The 21,129-nt window shown below is 40.5% G+C and overlaps 1 protein-coding gene across 22 annotated transcripts in view; it reads left to right on the top strand.

Moving 5' to 3' along the window:
• CPQ (carboxypeptidase Q) overlaps nucleotides 1–21,129 on the top strand; it is a 567,207-nt gene that overhangs the window by 435,467 nt on the left and 110,611 nt on the right. For all 22 annotated transcript variants that reach the window (XM_069600550.1, XM_069600568.1, XM_069600545.1 and 19 more), the window contains one exon: nucleotides 8,520–8,611. In XM_069600550.1, the coding sequence (XP_069456651.1) occupies nucleotides 8,520–8,611 (92 nt within the window). The remainder of the gene's footprint in view (nucleotides 1–8,519; nucleotides 8,612–21,129) is intronic.

Raw genomic sequence — 21,129 nt, 5'->3', positions numbered from 1 at the left:
CATGTCAGGGACTGGGTCAGGATTATGAAAAAGAGAAACAAGTAAGTCTCAGAAAATTAATGATCTGGTGGGGAGATCAACATGTAAGTGTGGCTGAAAATTGACAGAGAAGTCCGTAGGAAGTTCTAGAAGAACTCTAAGAAAGGAACAGCCAGCTTTTCCCTAGAGTTAGGGGTTCCATCTTAGATAAAGTAAATGTTAGCAATGGACTTTGTCAAATGAATAAGCGCTTGCCAGGTGGAAAAGTTGAAGGAGCATTCTAGATAGGAAGAAGAGCATCAGTCTACAAAGGACCAGAAATCTGAGACAGCATGGCATCTCGGGTCAGGGACAAGTAGGGAATATGTGGCTGGAGCTCAGAGTGAGAGGTAAAAGCAGGATGGAAAGAGTGGAAAACTGGATAAGGGCCAGAAACGGCCTTCACACCCTGGTGGCCACAGCGTTTCTACTTCAGCAGTGATTAATCATGATTTTCCTGGCTAATAGAATCCTAATCTTTATAATGAGGTAGGACTGTTCCCTTTGAATTATGGAAATTATAACTATTATGACCTGCTCCACAAACACAGGTTATAAATATGATCACATCCTTCAATCTTCTTTGCCATTAATCATCCAAACCTCCATAGACCTTATTAGCACAAAGTCTATTATCTCCTCCAGAGGTTCCTGAGCCTTGACTCAAGACAAATGGGTCATTTCTTCTCCAGAAACCTGTGGCTGGATCCACTTGTGACTGCTATTCTTTCTGCCTGCTGCACGGCACTGTTCACAGTCTTAAGTTACAGTGGTGCCCATTTTGGGAAACAAGGTTACAACGCCCCTTGCTGATATTCCCATCCTCAGCTGTTGTTCTCTAAATCATAACCTCTACTAGAGTGGCTGGATCTGGAGGAGCTTCTGGACTTGGCCACACGCTAGTCTAAAATTCACCTTTCCCCTCAGTCTTACTCCACTGTGTTGAGCCCAGGACAATAACAACCCAGATTCCTCTCTTCATCAAGGTCATTTTGTTTTAGTGGTTTCCAGGACCTTCCCTGCCCTGGGGCCTTTAGCTATGGTCACCCTGACCAAAGCTATGATTTTCCCAGGGGTCATGTATGGATCTGAGAGTTGGACCTTAAAGAAGGCAGAGTGCCGAAGAATTGATGGTTTCGGACTGTGTTGCTGGAGAAGACCCTTGAGAGTCCCTTGGACAGCCAGGATGTCAAACCAGTCAATCCAAAAGGAGATCAACCCTGACTATTCATTAGAAGGACTGATGTTGAAGCTGAAGCTCCAGTACTTTGGTCGCCTGATGCGAAGAGCCGACTCATTGGAAAAGACCTTGATGCTGGGAAAGATTGAGGGCAAGAGGAGAAGGGGATGACAGAGAATGAGATGGTTGGATGGCATCACCAACTCAATGGACATGAGTTTGAGCAAGCTCCAGAACAGTGCAGGATAGGGAAGGCCATGGGGTTGCAAGGATTCGGACACGCCTTAGTGACTGAAGAACAGCAGCACTCTGCCTCAACAGTTCCCTCAGCCCCAGTCCTCCACCCAAGGAAGCAGCAGTCGGAGCACTGGCTTTCCTCCCAGAAGGCTCCTTTCACACTCTGATTTATCTCCTGCCTGGTATCCAGGTTGTTCCGTCAGAGAGCTCAAGAGGCAGTAACCAGCAAGAGTTTTACAAGTTTGTTGCCCTGCCCCAGTGCCCCCCCAAAGTGCCTAATTGCTTTATATTTACATGACTATGAAAGATACCAAGTGATTCTTCTGAGAACAAAAGATCTTTTTCCGAGTGGTTTTCTGTTCCTGCCTATAAAGAGTAGTCACAATTTACTTCACAAAAATAATGAATCTTTATGTAACCATGCCCCCTGTTTTAAAAAAATCAGTGTAATGTTTTCATATATAATGAGCTAAGTAAGTTGGCCAAAATTGAAATAGGTCTCAACCCCCAAACCTATATGCTTAACCACTGTGTTCACTGCCTCATCTCACTCAGCTTATGTGCTAATATAACATAGGCTGCCTTGGTGGCTCAGGTGGTAAGAATCCACCGGCACTGCAGGAAACCTGGGTTCAGTCCCTGGGTTGGGGAAAGTCCCCTGGAGGAGGGCAGGGCACCCCACTCCAGTATTCTTGCCTGGAGAATCCCCATGGACAGAGGAGCCTGGTGGGCTACAGTCCATGGGATCGCAAAGAGTCAGACACGACTGAGGAACTAAGCACAGCACATATCATTATTTACTGTTTAATTTAGATACTACACTTATACTAGTCGAGTTTATTACAGAATTGTGTAATAGATGCTATCATGGCTGACTCTTTGCAACCCCATGGACTGCAGCCCTCTAGGCTCTTCCATGCATGGGATTTTCCAGGCAAGAATACTGGAATAGGTTGCCATTTCCTCCTCCAAAGAATCTTCTTGACCCAAGGATCAAACCTGAGTGTCTTGCATTGGCAGACTTATTCTTTACCACTGAGAATTAGACATCTCTAAGTGCAGATATTGAATTGTTGATAAAGAGGAGCTGGACAACAAGTATTTATGATCTAAAACTGTATATATGTATAAATTGAGTATATTTACTATAAGAGAAAAATGTGTTTTCTCTGCAAAATTTGGGCTTCCCAGGTGCTGTTAGTGGTAAAGAACCTGCCTGCCAGTGTAGGAGACACAGATATGATCCCTGGGTTGGGAAGACCCCCTGGAGGTGGGAATGGCAAAGCACTCTAGTATTTAGGCCTGGAGAATCCTATGGACAGAGGAGCCTAGAGGGCTACAGCCCATGGGATCGCAAAGAGTTGGACATGGCTGAAGTGACTTAGCATGCATGCATGCTGAAAAATTAAGTCTCAGAACAGAGAAGAGTACTTATATAGTTTTGGTAGGATTGAAGCGGAGTAGTAAACAGGCGTTTGGGTTAATACACTTTGTTTATAAATAGTGTTCTTTAGAATTCATAATTTGGAGAATCTCTCTACAGGGGTGGATTAATCTAATTTTGGCTCACTCCTCATCCAAGTGTAGGACAGTCAGTTGACCTTTCCGATTTATCAGTTTTACTCTCAACCTTCTTATCTTTAAATTTGATAACAACAAAAAATAAACTCCTACCAGATTATCTTCACCCTTTCTCATAGACACTGTTTTCCCGGGAGCGTTATCACTCTCCTCAATGAAATGAAAGTGAGTGCATGGATGTCATATTTCATAAACAAAGGCAAAATTCTGATGTATTATCCATAGTCTATGTTCTTTTAAAGGATAACTGTAATCCCATATAATGTTTCTTATACTCTCTAAAGTTCTAATTAAAAATTCCAGGAGGTCAGGAGATCTCTGGGCAGTTTTGTTATATTGATGGGGGAACTAATTGCTTATCTTCTGACAAAACCTCAATGAGACACGACTCCAAGCCTGCTCCGCCCAGAGTCCTTTCTGTCAGCTCAAAGACTCTTTTCCTGTGCTTGCCTTAGTCTGGTGCTGTAAACCCCTGAGCCAGGGCCAGAGCTGTGAGCTAGGACTCCTACATTACCCTGGTTTTGCTACAAGATGAGAGCCCTGCCTTTGACCTTGAATCACTTTGTTGTGTTGCTGTCAATATTATTGCTTTATTATTGTTGTTATTTTTGTTACTTCATATACTTAAAATTCCCAGCTTTTAAAACCAGTTTGAATTTGAGATACACAATAAATTCTGTTATTTAAAATGATAAATATAGACATCGCTTATATAAATTTCACTCAGCTTTCCGATTTATTGTGTGTGTGTGTGTGTGTGTGTACTTTATCCAGAAACTAAAAATTCTGATTGTCTTGTTTTTAAAGTGAGGAAACAACTTCTGTTTATTTGGAAGTAGACATGCTCTGTGTTGGAATGAGGGCATATTCCATGCTGAAAGAGATTATGTGTTTTTCCACAAGCTAGATGAAACTCGTATCTTCCCCTTGGCTGCGAGTGTATTCTGTGTAAACAAAGATGTTTTGCGGCTCCTAGGGAAGAGGAACGAGGAAGATGCCTCTTTCCTGGTACTCTCACAGGTACCTCCTGGAAATCACTGGCACAGGCTAAAGTTCGTGGAGTGATGTAGAAAGACGCTAATACATGATTCTTGAAAGCCTACTGTGTGCCAGGAACTGTGCTTCATATTTACTTAAATGCCTGGTCTCATTTAATTTTCTTAACAAGGCCATAAGGCAATTACTCTTTTCCTTACTGTGTAGATGAAGAAACTGAGGCTCAGAGAGATTAGACAACTCCCCTGAAGTCACAGAGCTAGAAGGGGCAGAGCAGGGACCCCGAGTTTATTGAGATCCCAGGGCCAACACCTCTCTGTGCCCCGCACTGCCTGTCTGTGGACTCAGGTGGCCTGGGAGCTCGAACTCCAGGCTAGAGTCAGGGTCTGGGGCTGAGTGAAGGCCCCTTCTCTTAGGTCCTAGGGGCAATTAGAAGGTCAGAGCAGAAAAGAGACTTTGCAGCTCAGTCGGTATCTGCTTAACCGCCGGTTTCCTAACCTCTTCTGTTGGGCCTTCACCTTGATTGCGGAGTAGAATGGGGACTGAATTTCTCCAGGACTGAGTGGGGGTGGGGGTCTCTTTGTCTCCTCAGGGCCAGCTGTGCACTAGCTAGGCTGCTGGTGTTTGCGGGTTTTAGCATCCCTTACTTCAAACAGATCACTTTTTTGTTATCTTAATGGAACATCACTGGCCACCTGGCTGATTTGAAATGTGAGGGAGACTAATCCTATACAGCAATGATTTGCAAGTTAGAACACCAAGTCTATGGGGATATACAGAGCATTTGCTTTGAAAAATTAATTTTTCTCTAATTTGTGCTAAACTGTCATCTGATCCTTATTTAGAGAATTCCATCATTTTAATAATTTGGTATTGTTTTGCTGGTAAAGGCAGAGATATGTAAACAGAAATCTTTTTCCCCCTTTTCTGTGGGTTTTAAAAAATGTTCAGAATTTTCATTTGCAGCACTTTATCCTTTTTTCTTTTACTGTTTTCTATGTTGCAACAAAATGTCATTGGGTTTAAATTGACATTAATCACATTTCTGTTTGAGGAGCCAATGACTGTAATCTTTAGATAGACTGATTAAGTTTCTTTCTCCAACAACAGTTTGTGCTATGAAGATGAGTAGGCAGTTTGACTCTGTGGAGCAGGCAGTGGGCCCTTCAGGATTCTTTTTCAGCAGGGTTCTTTGTCAGTCCCTGCTGAAAAAGTCTTCAAACGACTTTGGAAGATTGTCTGTACGGAGTATTTAGATGCTCCTTCTCTCTATGGGTAAAAGCATATGCTCTGTGCCTGGCTATCCATTGGGTAGTTTTATAATTTGTTCACTGAGTGTCTGCCACATGCCAGATACAGAGTGTCTTACATACAGCATCACATCTCATTTCATCCTCACAACCACACTGGGAAATTGTTATGTTATGAACATGTAATATTCCCTCCACTCTTCAGATAAGGAAGCTGAAGTTCAGGTGGAGAAATATCTCAGTGGTTACACACCTGGTGCCTGTTGATAGCAGGGCTCAGCAGATCTGTCCACATTTTTCAACTGTAATACTTTGCCTGGAAAATGAACTAGCAGGAAAGTTTTAGGAGATGAGGCTGGGATAGTGTTAGAGAGCTTTGACTTTTACTCTAAGACACCACATCTTGGATTTATTTATTCATTTGGTACCTATTTCAGTTCAGTTCAGTTCAGTCGCTCAGTTGTGTCCAACTATTTGCGACCCCATGAACCATAGCACACCAGGCCTCCCTGTCCATCACCAACTCCCGGAATCCACCCAAACCCATGTCCATCGAGTTGGTGATCTAACCAAGAGTTGGTCCATCTAACCATGTCATCCTCTGCCATCCCCTTCTCCTCCTACCCTCATTCTTTCCCAGCATCAGGGTCTTTTCAAATGAGTCAGCTCTTTGCATCAGGTGGCCAAAGTATTGGAGTTTCAGCTTCAACATCAGCCCTTCAAATGAACACCCAGGACTGATCTCCTTAAGGATGGACTGGTTGGATCTCCTTGCAGTCCAAGGGACTCTCAAGAGTCTTCTTCAGCACTACGGTTCAAAAGCATCAATTTTTCAGCACTCAGCCTTCTTTATGGTCCAACTCTCACATCCATACATGACCACTGGAAAAACCATAGCCTTGACTAGACAGACCTTAGTCGGCAAAGTAATGTCTCTGCTTTTGAATATGCTGTCTAGCTTGGTCATAACTTTCCTTCCAATGAGCAAGTGTCTTTTAATTTCATGGCTGCAATCACCATCTGCTGTGATTTGGGAGCCCAGAAAAATAAAGTCAGCCACTGTTTCCACTGTTTACCCATCTATTTGCTGTGAAGTGATGGGACCGGATGCCATGATCTTTGTTTTCTGAATGTTGAGCTTTAAGCCAACTTTTCACTCTCCTCTTTCATTTTCATCAAGAGGCTCTTTAGTTCCTCTTCACTTTCTGCCATAAGGGTGGTGTCATCTGCATATCTGAGGTTATTGATGTTTCTCCCAGCAATCTTGATTCCAGCTTGTGCTTCCTCTAGCCCAGCGTTTCTCATGATGTACTCTGCATAGAAGTTAAATAAGCAGGTGACAATATACAGCCTTGACATACTCCTTTTCCTATTTGGAACCAGTCTGTTGTTTCATGTCCAGTTCTAACTGTTGCTTCCTGATGTGCATACAGGTTTCTCAAGAGGCAGAAACCCATCCCTCTCAGAATTTTCCACAGTTTATTGTGATCCACACAGTCAAAGGCTTTGGCATAGTCAGTAAAGCAGAAATAGATGTTTTTCTGGAACTCTATGGCTTTTAGGATGATCCAGTGGTAATTTGATCTCTTGTTCCTCTGCCTTTTCTAAAACCAGCTTGAAATTTGGAAGTTCATGGTTCATGTATTGCTGAAGCCTGGCTTGGAGAATTTTAAACATTAGTTTTCTAGCGTGTGAGATGAGTGCAATTGTGCAGTAGTTTGGTACCTATTTATTGGGCACCAAATATGTGTGCCAAACAGTCTAGGCACTGGGGGCATCGCGTTGAACCAGAAGCTTACACTGTGGCTCTTGGAGGTCTTGAACAGAGAAATGACATACTCTGGCATATGTTTTACAAGGGGCCTGCTGACTGCAGTGCAGACCATCACCTGCAGAGGGGCATGGACTGTGGCAGGGAGACCAGCTTGGAGGCGACTGCAACAGTCCAGACAAAAATGGGTGGGTCTTGGACCAGCATGGGAGCAGAGGTGAAAAGCTGGATTCTAGATGGACTTAGCAGGAAACACCAATGGGATCTGCTGAACAACTGGATGTGGACACTGCTTTTCTGGGCTTCAGTTGGAACTCAGGTCAGCCTGCCTCAACTCAACTCAACTCAGCTCAACAGTTGGAACTCAATAGCCTGTGCTGTTTGATGTCTAAATTGCTCAGGTGTAAAGTCATTTCATAGTGTTTCATTTAGTGAAAAGCTTAACTCCTCTTCAGTACCTTAGCACTAGACTTATGCAAGGAGAGAATGCTTGTCGGTGTCCAGAGGAGGAGGAACAGAGCTCCATTTCCCAGGAGCACTTATCATCCAGGCTGCAGTCAAGCAGCCTGCTCCCTTCAAGAAGGCCACGTGCCTGGGTGGCAGCACTGGGTAGTTATACTTGATGCTTGCTGTGTGCCTGTCTCGTGGCCATTCAAAGTCCTTCCTTATGGCTTCCCTGCAGTGAGGCAAGAGGAAAGGTCTTCTTAATGAGGTTTCAGCCCTGCTTCATGTTTTTTGCACTTATTATTTCTCAGAAGCAACATTATCAGGTCCAAATCAGAAATAAGTTTCAAGTCTTGGTCAAAAAGTGGGACTCCCAACATACTGTTTGACCCCTGTAGTTAGCTTTTACGGAGCTGACACCATCACTCAAAACTGGTTCTAAATATGCCAGATCTGCCAGTAACTTCAATGACTGCAGGATGTAAGTTTGTATTTCCCGAGTCAATGAATGCAGCATTGTGTTTTCTTCATGATCATTCATTACTAAGGGTAGCATGGGCAGTTGGTTATACTCGTGTATTTAGACTAAGAAGCAACCCCTTCCGTACCTTATCTTGAAGTAGAGACTAATCACAGGGTTTCAGTTAATCATGGGAAGGAAGGCCTCAGGATCTGCCTAGAGTCTTCCTAACTACGTCTTCTGGATGAACTCTAGTAGCCCAGTGAACTTGGCCATCAATTGTGTCCTACTGAGTACATTGTCCAGTTAAAAATATGAACAGAGGCTCTCACTCCCTGGGCTGCAGACAGCATTCATCACAATCCCTTTCATCATTAACCTGACCTGGAGATTGGCCCTGAGGGTCCTCCTTTGCTGGGTCTGCCACACCGTGAATCAGGCAGCCACACCAGCAAGAGATGAAAGGGCATACCTCTGATTCCCTCCTGCTTCCCTCCTGCAGAATTCAGATGAGAGGCCCTGCCATTTTTTTTTTTAATTCAAAATCAAATGAAGAATCACTTGTTTTATTATCATTCCCAGGGCTGCGTCCGAAGAGAACCCTGCGTTTGGTGCTCTGGACCGCGGAGGAGCAAGGTGGAATCGGTTCCTCCCAGTATTATCAGCTGCACAAGGTAGGAGAGCAGCCACGGACTGCTGGGCACTTGCACGTGTAAGATCAGTGTAAATACACCAAAAGCACTGACGCTGTTGGTTTGAAAATTCCCTCTATTGTCCTGAAGACTCAACAGTACTCTGTGGTAGGCTGACCCTGGCAAACACCTCTTGCAGAAATCTTCGTCATTCAGCCCCATAAAGGAGAACCCCCTGGTGAGCTGAGGGATCTCCTATGTCTACGTTAGTCTGTGGCATTAGGAAGAGTCCACTTGCTATGTAGCCATTTTTGTCGACTCTCCAGTCCTGCCATGCTCATGTGTGCCAGAGAAGCAGTGACAGGCTCACGGTCCCTGTTCCTCTTGAGCCCACCCTCATGCCCCAAGGTCCCAAGTGCTGGTGTTTGAAAGCCACATCCTGAGACCTCGAGTCAGCCAGGATAATGGCCGTGGGAATGGCAGCAAGCAAAGGTCTCAGACCTGGGAATGTGGAGGGCAGTGTGGTTTGACACTGACCAAAATAAGGCGACAGTGAAGCTTGAGGCAAGAAGGTGATAGTGGAAGATCATATATAGAAATACAAGACCACATTTAAGACAGGGAACAGGGCTCTCAAGGCAAAAGAAATAAAAGCAAAAATAAACAAATGAGACCTAATCAAGCTTAAAAGCTTTTGCACAGCAAAAGATACCATAAAGAAAACAAAAAGGCAGTCAGTGGAATGGGAGAAAATGTTTGCAAATGACTTGATCAACAAAGATCTAATATCCAAAATGTACAAACAACCCAATCAAAAATGAGCAAAGACCTTATAAGACATTTCTCCAAAGAAGACATACAGATGGCCAAAAGACACATGAAAAGTTGCTCAACATCACTAATTATTAGAGAAATACAGATCAAACCCACAATAAGGTATCACTTCACATCAGTCAGAATGGACATCATTACAATGGCTGCAAATAATACATTCTGAAAGAAAAGGGAACGCTCATAACCTGTTGGTGGGAATGTGAATTGGTGCAGCCACTTCAGAAAACAGTATGGAGGTTCCTTAAAAAATGAAAACTAGAACTACCGTATGACCCAGGAATCCCACACCTGGGCCTATATCTGGGAAGGATAAAAACCCTTAATCTGAAAAGGTACATGCACCCCAGTGTTCATGGCAGCACTAATTTATAATAACCAAGACATGAAAAGAACCCAAGTGCCAGTCAACAGACTTATGATGTGGTGTGTGTGTATATATATATATACGTACATACATACATACAGTGGGGTATTATTACTCAGTCATAAAAAATTGACATTTGCAGCAACATGAATGGACCTAGAGAATATCATACTAAGTGAAGTAGGTTAGACAGAGAAGGATAAATATTTTATGATATCACTTATATGTGAAATCTGAAATAATGCAAATGAATGTATATACAAAACAGAAACAGAACCACAGACATAGAAAACAAATTTACAGTTACCAAAGGGGAAAGGGAGTCAGGGTGGCGGGGGATAAATTAGGAGTATGGCATTATCACATACAAACTACTATATAAAATAGATAAGCAATGAGAACTTACTATATAACAGAAGATGTACAGAATCTTGTAATAACCTATAATGGAAAATATTCTGAAAAAATATGTATACATGACTGAATCACTTTGCTATACACCTAAAATTAAAGCAATACTATAAATCAACTAAACTTAATTTTAAAAAAATTGAGGGGCAGAGAGATTAATATCCAGAACAACCTTTGAGAAAGGGGAGAAGGGGCAAAATGTACAAGCACGAATCAAATGTTGGTTTAAAGAGGAATTCCCCAGTCAGTGACTGCTGAGCAGTGGTGGCTGGGCAGAGGAGCGGAATCTGGTCTGCTGGACTGTTCTCCCTGCATCTGCAGGCTAAAAGGAACACGTCTTGTAAATTTCAGTTAATCTAAATCAGAGAGAAGTCTGCTGTTTTCCAAGTTGTGTTTGTATCCTTTTTGATCACTTGACAGAGTCAGTCTCTGTTACCCTATTTCGGTTATGCAGAGCTTAAGAATAAGTTCAAGGTCACAAATTTGGTCACTAAATATTGTTACTTTCTGTACAAAGGAAGGCCATGCCTTTTGCCCAACTCTTTCTCTACTTCAGTTCTTAAGGCCTCAAGTATTCATGGAGAATGAGGTTATTTCAGATTATGTCCTTTGGTTGGTGGGTCAGTAGCATCATCTTTTCTCCGTTGTAGTAGGAGAGATCAGACTAAAAAATCAGAGATCTGATCTTGTAGGACAGGATCAGACAGGAAGTCATTCTAAATCCAGCAACATTCGTTTCATATTCTCTGAGAATCTACCGTCTCAGGCACCATATTAGGCGTTAGGTTTACTGTCATTAAGAAGCCTCACCCTGACCTTACTGAGACAGCTATCAAAAGAATGGCACCGACCACTGAGCTTCAACCACAATAAAATGTGTTAAGAGTGTTCTGATAAAAAATAAATCAGCGATGGCAGAGACAGAAAATCCACATAACCTGGGCTTCGGGAGCCGTCACAATGGACTACATGAGAGAAATGACATCTAAGCAGAGACTGAGGACTAAGCAGAAGCCAGGTAAGGGAAAGGTGCTGGCAGAGAGGAAGTGAGTCCAGAGCAGTTGGGACCTCCATGCACCAAGGCTGGAGGTACAGAGGTCACTGAACACAGCAGAAACTGAGAGGCATTCAGAGTGGCTGCCACATCAAATGCAAGGTGCCCCACGGGAGGAGCAAAGAAGAGAGAGAAAAAGGAGCCTGGATGAGAAGGTGCAAACCACGTTTCGAAGTTGGCACTTTATCCAGAGGACAAGGGAGTAATTAAATTATTTTTAAGAAGGCGCGTTTAGAATCTATACATCTTGGCCTCTATTAAAAACAAAACACCTAAAGGAACTCTTTTGAAGCTCTGTCATTCTCTACTTCAAGAAAAAAAAAAGATGTATTAATAAAACTGCAGTGGCTCCAGCTTGAAATTTCCTCAACCACTGAAATTCCTTAGATCTGAAAAAAAAAATTTATTTCTCTGAAGATTTTGAGTTTTGCTGTAGTCTACTACATGGATAAAATTAGAAATTACTTGATTTTAAACTTCTAAGAAGTTGGCAGGTATGAACACACACACACACACATATATGAATATATACTCAAAGGACATGCAATGAAGCTGTTTTATCTTGGAAACATCCATGTTGCCTTCTTACAGATGTGTCTATATACTGGTGGCTGGTCTGAATTGCAATTTCAGGGATCGAAAGAAGAAATTCCAGAAAGAGAAAACATAGGCCTTTTGTTTTAGGATAACTCTTTATCTCTCCTTTAAAAAGACATTCTGTGTGTTTTACAAGACACAACCAATTCTGAAGGACTTAATTCTATATTCTTATGATTAGCATATGGATCTAAGAATTGTCAAGAGCAAATGATTTCTGGGTGGCTGAGTTTAACTTTAAAGTAACTATAACAAGGACCTCATCCTTGAGGAGTAAGTGAGTTTGAGTGAGTAGTCAGGAGGGAGAAAAAAAGGAAAGCCACTCCCCTTCATACTGATGAGAACTGCCTGACAAATACCCTTGGCATTGGTTTGAGTGATAACAAACAAGAACAGAACTTTAATTGGGTAATTATAAAAAGAAAAGATTTGAACTTTTAAAATAACTATGCTAGCATTTTTATGATATAGTTATGGTTATTAATGATCTATATCAAGGATCAGTAAGTTATGGCCTGTGGACTAAATCCATATGTTTATGTACAGACCTCAAGATAAGAATGTTTTTATATGTTTTAACTGATTATGTGACTGAGATTGTATGTAGCCTGCAACTCCCAAAATAATAAGTATCTGGCCCTTTGCAGAAACGGTTCATTGATCCTTAATTTATATGATAAAAATCATAAAATATTTTCATGTTATTTCCATATAATAATTTATGTATAACTTTGTATGACCTAAATGATAATTTTATACATTTTATTTGGAGCCAGTTAAGTGTTTTGCAGAAAGATATTATTTCAATAACATAAATTACATTACCACTCTTTTTTTATGCATTCTTATTTGGTGTAGAGTTTTACCATAAAGTTAGCTAGACTTTCACAGCATTAATTATAAAGAAAACCAGTATGCAAAAAATTTCTTCTTTTTGTAGTTTGTAAAAAATTATTATTTCTTCTTTTTTGTTGCCCTGAATATATTCTTTTTTTATCATTATAGAATCTTTTCAACAGTAAAAGTTCTATAAATATTACTTTAAGGGATATGTATATAAGCCAAACTTTCATGGGAATAAAATTAATATTACCATTATTATCCTTTTCTTAGGAAATATATCTTTGTTTATAATTAATATATTCATAGAAAAATATATAAAATTAAAATGATTTAAAATCATATGCTTAAACTTATTACCTAATTTTCAAAATTGTATTCAGATTAATAGCTGCCTTTATTTCATAATTATGCTTTCTTATAAAGTATTAGTTCAATTATTATAATAATTGCTAGCCTTACTTAATTGTCATGAAATATGTGAGGCTATTTGTGGTTTGCATATAAATTTTGAAACGAAAATCGAACTTTATTGTGATATCTAAAACACTTTACAAGGAAGCAGATTCCAACTGAAAAATGTCTATGAGCATTTTAGCAAGCATTACTAATAAATACTCAAACAGGAAATACTGAGTTTTTCGCTATATTTTGGAGTCAACTTCAATAGAAATCATTCCTGGTGTCCATCCAGCATGCCCATAACAATTCATAGCATAAAGTCCCATAAGGACTGCAGAGCTGTGTACATAATATTCTCTCTCTCTTTTTTTTTTTAATGGCAAAAATACCACAGTATTATAAAGTAATTGGCCTCCAATTAAAACAAATGAATTAATTTTTAAAAGTTATTTCCCTTATTTTGATAAACTGTAAACTTTTCTCTCCTAGTGTGGAGATCCTTTCCGCAGGCTCCTTACATTGTCGCATGAACTTGAGAATTATTTAAATGTATATTGTTTGTACTTTATTGATTCATTTAAAAGTAACACATTTTTCAGGAGCTTCCCTGGTGACTCAGTGGTAAAGAATCCGCTGGCCAATGCAAGAAGACTCCAGAGACAGAGGTTCTATCCGTGGTTTGGGAAGATTCCCTGGAGAGGGAAATGGAGACCTGCTCCAGTATTCTTGCCTGGAAAACTCCATAGACAGAGGAGCCTGGTGGGCTACAGTGGATCAGGTCGCAAGGAGTTGAACATGGCTGTGACTCAGCACACTCACACAGTGTGAGGTGTGCTCCTGTGACAGAGTAGTGAAGTCCCATCAGTTGGCCAGTGAGGAATTTTTCCAGGTCCTCTAACTATTTTGGAGTACTGATAGGGGCATAGTAGAGGTGAGGCTGGTGAATTTCTTGGTGGGATTAGGCGGCCATTGGATGTTTAGGTGAAGGGGCCACCCCTCCTTACCCTCAGCTAACTTCCTGCTTAATGCATGGCTTCACAAAAGAGGCAGATGGGACTTAGCAACTAAACAATAACAATACATTTTTCCTGCTGTTTTATTGAGGAATAATTAGCACTCAGTGATAAAATGCGCAGCTATGCTGTCTAACTGTCTCATCCTCTGCTGTATTCTTCTCCTCTTGCCCTCAATCTTTCCCAGAATCAGGGTCTTTTCCAATGAGTTCACACTTCGTATCAGGTGGCCAAACTATTGGAGCTTCAGCTTCAGTCTATCCTTCCAATGAATATTCAGGACTGATTTCCTTTAGGATGGATTGGTTGGATTTCCTTGCAGTCCAAGGACTCTCAAGAGTCTTCTCCATCACCACAATTCAAAAGCATCAGCTCTTCAGTGCTCAGCTTTCTTTATGGTCCAACTCTCATATCCATACACGACTACTAGAAAAGCCACAGCTTTTACTATATGGACCTTTGTCAGCAAAATGATGTCTCTCCTTTTTAATATTTTGTCTAGCTTTGTCATATCTTTTCTTCCAAGGAGCAAGCAGCTTTTAGTTTTGTGGCTGCAGTCACTGTCCGCAGTGATTTTGGAGCCCAAGAAAATAAAATCTGTCACTGCTTCCACTTTTTCCCCATCTATTTGCAATGAAATGGTGGGACCAGATGCCGTGATCTTGTTTTCCAAATGTTGAGTATTAAGCCAGCTTTTTCACTTTCCTCTTTCACCTTCATCAAGAGGCTCTTTTAGTTCCTCTTCACTCTCTGCCATTAAAGTGGTATCATCCACATATCTGAGGTTATTGATATTTCTCCCAGCAGTCTTGATTCCAGCTTGTGCTTCATCCAGCCCAGCGTTTCTCATGATGTACTCTGCATATGAGTTAAATAAGCAGGGTGACATTATACAGCCTTGGCGTACTCCTTTCCCAATTTTGTACCAGTCCTTTGTTCCATGGTCGGTTCTAACTGTTGCTCCTTGATCTGTATACAGATTTCTCAGGAGGCAGGTAAGGTGCTCTGGTATTCCCATCTCTTTAAGAAGTTTCCACAGTTTGTTATGATCCACAAAATCAAAGGCTTTGGTGTAGTCAAGGAAATAGAAGTAGATGTTTTTCTGGAATTCCCTTGCTTTTTCTATGATCCAGTGTATGTTGGCAATTTAATCTCTGGTTCCTCTGCCTTTTCTGAATCCAACTTGTACAGCTGGAATTTCTCAATTCACATACTGTTGAAGCCTGGCTTGAAGGATTTTGAGCATTACCTTGCTTGTAGTCCTATTGCCACTGCTGATTTTTCCAAATTTGCTGACATATTAAGTGTAGCACTTTAACAGCATCATCTTTTAGAATTTTAAATAACTCAGCTGGAATTCCATCACATCCACTAGCTTTGTTTGTAGTAATTCTTCCTAAGGCCCACTTGACTTCACACTCCAAAATGTCGGGCTCTAGGTGAGTGACCACACCTTCATGGTTTTCTGGGTTATTAACACCTTTTTTATAGTTCTTCTGTATATTCTTGCCGCCTCTTCTTAATCTTGTCTGCTTCTGTTAGGTCTTTGCTGTTTCTGCCCTTTATTGTGCCCATCTTTGCATGCAATATTCCCTTGGCATCTCCAATTTTCTTGAAGTATCTCTAGTCTTTCTCATTCTATTGTTTTCCTCTATTCCTTTGCATTGTTCACTTAAGAAGGCTTTCTTATCTCTCCCTGCTATTTTCTGGAACTCTGCATCCAGTTGTAAATATCTTTCCCTTTCTCCTTTGCCTTTTGCTTCCCTTTTTTCTTAGCTATTTGTGGCCTCCTCAGACAGCCACTTTGCTTTCTTGTATTTCTCTTTCTTGGGGATGGCTTTGGTCACCCCATCCTGTACAATGTTATGAACCTCCATCCATAGTTCTTTGGACACTCTGTCTGCCAAATCTAATCCCTTGAATCTATTCATTACCTCCACTGTATAATCATGAAGGATTTGATTTAGGTCATATCTGAAAAGTCTAGTGACTTTCTCTTCTTTCTTCAATTTAAGCCTGAATTTTGCAATAAGGAGCTCATGATCTGAGCCTCAGTCAGCTCCAGATCTTGTCTTTGCTGTCTGTATAGAGCTTTTCCATCTTTGGCTGCAAAGAATATAATCAACCTGATTTCGGTATTGACCATCTGGTGATGTTCATGTGTAGAGTTGTCTCTTGCGTTGTTGGAAGAGAGTGTTTGCAGTGACCAGTGTGTTCTCTTGGCAAAACTCGGTTAGCCTTTGCCGTGCTTCATTTTGCACTTGAAGGCCAAACTTGCCCATTACTCCAAGTATCTCTTTACTTCCTACTTTTGCGTTCCAATCCCCTGTGATGAAATGGATATCTATTTTTAGTATTAGTTCTAAAAGATCTTGTAGGTCTTCATAGGACCATTTGACTTCAGCTTCTTCGGCATTAGTGGTTGGGGCATAGACTTGGATTACTGTGATGTTGAATGGTCTGCCTTGGAAATGAACCAAGATCATTCTGTCATTTTTGAGATTACACCCAAGTACTTCAATTCAGACTCTTATTGCCGATGAGGGCTGCTGCATTTCTTCTAAGGAATTCTTGCCTACAATAGTAGATATAATGATCATCTGAATTAAATTCACCCATTCCCATGCATTTTAGTTCACTGATTACTAAAATGTTGATGTCCACTCTTGCCATCTCCTGCTTGATCACGTCCAAGTTTCCTATTGTGTGAGTAGTATATAGCACAACTTCTTCATCCATTCTCCTACTTCCAGTCATTTGGGTTGCTCCTAGCTTTAGCTATTGTAAATAAGGCTGACGTGAATTTTTGGACAAATCTTTAGGTGAAGATACGCATTTCTTTTCTCTTCTAGGAGTAGAATTGCTGACTCATGTGAGAGATGAATGTCTACCTTTGTTAGAAACTGTCAAAGTGGCAGGGGGTTATACCATTTGGCATTCTCACCAGCAACATACAAGAGTCCTAACTGCTCCCCCATCCTACCCAATATATGGTAGTATTTGGTAGACTTCTTATTTCTGACCATTCTTGTGGGAATAATAATTTTATGAGATACAGTTCTGAAAAGTCCCAGGAAAAGTTCTGACCCCACTTCTAGTGGCCATCATTGTTTCACCCTTTCCTGCTTCCTTGCCGCCTTCATTCTTTGTTCTGTCTTGTGATTTACCAAGATCAAAGGCCTTTTTACCCAGCGTGAAGTTTGTGGAGCTATTCATGGTTGGAGTGACCTTATTTCAATTTGGGGGAACACGGGAGAGCAGGTTATAGAAATGCCCTCCTCTCATGACCACAGCTGACTCCATAGAGACAGACCTCACAGCAGGGTGGAGCTGCTGGAACTCAGCTGGAGCCAAACGGGGCCTGATGCTCCATCAGGTTTGGGAAGGGAGATTTCCCTTATGTCCCCGAAAGAGTTTATTCTAGAAAGTGGGAAAAGAATGTCAGAAAATGCTTTGAGTTATTCTTTGTTGATAAAATTATTATTTTTTAAAAATATGAACAGTTTTTTTTTTTTTTTGGTTGAATTCAGCTTGCATTCACTGAGAAAGGAATGTCACCACACGTAGAGGATATTATTGTGCTTTAGTGATTTTTAAGAGTTTACTTATCAGAGTGGAATTTAACTTTGGAGTTAAAAAACATTGCAGATGATTTTATTGAATTTTCACGTCAATGAGTCAAATGAGTGTTGTCCAGATGCCATTTGCCTAATCTGCTTTTCATGGGAACAATGTTACTTTCTTCTCTACTCTTAAAAGGAGAGCAGGATGTCATTTCTCATGTCCTGAAACATACAAAGGAGGAAAAACACCCTAGACTAGTTTCAACTCTATTGCTGGCATTTTTAAATCTTTTCCATTTTAAGCAAAAATATGATCTGGCATAATTATAATGAGTAAGGTAATCTGGCCTTGAAAAAGCCTCATTACACAAAGTAATCAAATAAAATAGATTGATATGTTCTATTCTGGCATGAAAAATATTTTAACCTTTTCCTGATTTATTGCACAAACTACTGGCAATTGAATTACTGGGATTATGAACACTGCTGTGTTCTGGTAGTCATTAATAAGGGCAATATTTTAAACAGGCTTTATTAAATGAGGGATGGGATGTATGATCATTCTAAATACATTAGTTTATCCTAACTCTAGCCAACTCTAAAACAGAAAAAGTTAAAATGAATATGTATAATATTTTGTCAGAATTTCTGGTGTTGCCACGCTGAGGAACAAAATTTCCTCTTTACTTATGTAAATATATAAAAATGCCAGCTTCTTTTAGTAGTAAAGTTCTTGCCAACTTCCCAACCCACGCTGGATTCATGTTTCACTCTAAAATAAAAGATACTTGGAAATGCTTTTGAGAATTCTTCAATGTTATTTGGGCAAATGGATTTACTTTGGCATTTTTATTTCACCAACCCTATTGCTTCCATGTAATGGTGATTTAGCTAGGGTGACACTGCTAGAGAGAAAACAGTGTTGTACTCATCTGCAGCTCTGGTTATAAAAATAATAGACCTGATAGGCTCATTCAGCCTGCTTGTGTCTGGACTGGGTCTCCAGAATGGCGTTTCTTATATTGTTGATGTTCCGTGCAGCATAGATGTACTAATCAGAGGTTATGGTTTCAGTCATTACTGCTGGGCTTCAATGCATCCATGTTTCTCTTTCAGGATCTAGGCATTTGCATTAGTCTGTCAAGCACATCACAAAATTGGTTTAAATTTCATTTCTCTTAGTGTCTTCTTGGTCTGGAGTCCCATGTAGTTCCAACATTCACATAATTTCTACAGCAAGCCTGAGAGCTCTTTGGGGTCTTATTCGAATTTGTGAATTTTATTTTATATTTTAAGGAAAGTGCTGTCTTTTGCATTTGTTTGCTTTCTCCTGAGAACTCCATTATGACTATGGGACTTTAGCATATTCTGTATTGTATTTATATAGATGTTATGTCAGCCTGGGCAGAGATGTCAAAATATTTCCTTTGGTTTTAGGACAATCACATTACAGCACCTTGTCAAAGTAGGCTTGGACTCACCTCTGTCTTTTAACTCTTCAGAAGGTATACTTCTTAGCTAAGCTTTTAGTATTATTTTCCATATAGAAGAAAAGAAGTCGTTTAAAGTAAAAAGACTACCTTAGACAACTAGAATGGAATCTTTGAGCTTGCCTACAGTCGTGGGGCAATATTTACCATATTTATCATATGACCTTATGTCACAGGTCACAGTGAATTCTGGCTTGAGTATTGGTTTTGCCCAAACATGTAAAGAACCACATCCTGACTTCTCTACTACGACTACTAATCCAAATAAGGCAACCACCTGTCAAAGTTGGTTCCAAGAACACTGTGCCAAATCCCCAAGGTTTATTGTGAATTCTTGTGGTTGGCATCTTACCTCATTTGTTCTCCATTTGTGAAACCATGACTGACTTCAGTTTGTACCCAGCCTATTTTACTAGCTTACTAGAGGTTGCCTAGTAGTCACAAACAGCTTCTGCCTCTGTTGCTAACCAGGTCGTGATCCGACCCGGAAGAACTCACAGCATATTTAGTGCATGAACTTCCTAAGAAATCAGGTTGGCATACAAGGATACACAAATCTGAATGTCACGCTTAGACTCCCAAGTGACTTATGCATCACAAGAGCCTTTGGTGTTAAATTGTCGCATCCCATGCACAAGTTACAGAGTCCAACAAACCACTTTTGAACCACCAGCACTATTTTAATTCACCTAGGAATGTCATCTTCCCTTTGTCTTCTAAAGTGAGGGTTGGTCAGCTTTTCTTAAGGATCAAGTAGTAAATACTTTAGGTTTTCAGGCCATATCACCTCTCTATTCAACTCAGTCTTTACAGGTCCAAAGTAGTCATGGACAATACTAGACAAATGACTTTTCCAATAAAATATAAGAAGGAGAAGGAGAAAAAGGAGAGGAGGAAGAAGAGAGAAGAGGGGAGGAGAAAGGGCAGAAGGAAGGGAGGAGAAGGAGGCGGTCAGATATGACGTGCTGGCCATAGTATGATGATTCCTGTTATTGGGAAGAAGTTTAGAGAACTTTCTTCCAAATCTTTTTTCAATTTCATAATCACGCCTTTTGGAGAAAGAGGTTTGTAGCACATGATGATATTCTAACATTTAGAGTGTCTTTAGCTAACATTTAGATTTTAATATGACTGTTATTTGTATGCTCAGCACTCAAGAGGTTGCAGTTTTTTCCCCTTAGATATTTGGCCAACAGAATGCTCCATTGCCAGGTCAGTCTGTCTCATTAGTCATAGCCCAGTGAGGCACACAACAAGTATAGTACGCTGATTGGATGACAGGGTTAACATACTTCCTCAATATTTCCTAAAGAAGAGCAGAAGGTTTTATTAAGATAACTAAATACGATAACATTTGAAAATATATTTTAAATGGCATTTTTAAAATGTAGAAGCATCTTTGAAAGAAATGAACACTCTAATGTGTAATATCTTGGCAATTTTCTACTAATCCATAGCGATTGTCATTCACTGTTTAACCACATCCTAGTTTTATCCATACATTTGCCTGCTGTGTCTTTTTAAATCTGAATTATTATGTGAGAGAGAAGCTCTTCCCAGGAAACCCCAAGCACCTCATGTCGTTTGGTAATTAGTAGCCCTTCTAAAGGGAGAAGGAAATGGCAACCCACTCCAGGATTCTTGCCTAGAGAATCCCGTGGACAGAGGAGCCTGGCGGGCTGCTGTCTATGGGGTCGTACAGAGTCGGACACAACTGAAGTGACTTAGCAGCAGCAGCAGCAGCAGCAGCAGCAGCCCTTCTAGAAGCTAGGACAAACGTAGACAATTTAAATAATAAAAAACTAAAAAAAAATAAAAATAAAAAAAATTTTAAAAAAATAAATAAATAAAAATCAGGGACATAACTTTCTTGACAAAGGTCCATATCAATTCAGGTCAGTTCAGTCACTCAGTCATGTACGACTCTTTGCACCCCCATGAAATGCAGCACGCCAGGCCTCCCTGTCCATCACCATCTCCCGGAGTTCACTC

Source organism: Ovis canadensis, chromosome 9, assembly GCF_042477335.2.
Source record: "Ovis canadensis isolate MfBH-ARS-UI-01 breed Bighorn chromosome 9, ARS-UI_OviCan_v2, whole genome shotgun sequence".
NCBI classification, from domain to species: Eukaryota; Metazoa; Chordata; class Mammalia; order Artiodactyla; family Bovidae; genus Ovis; species Ovis canadensis.
Note: the sequence above shows the minus strand (reverse complement) of the source record. Positions and strands in the feature narration are given on the sequence as shown.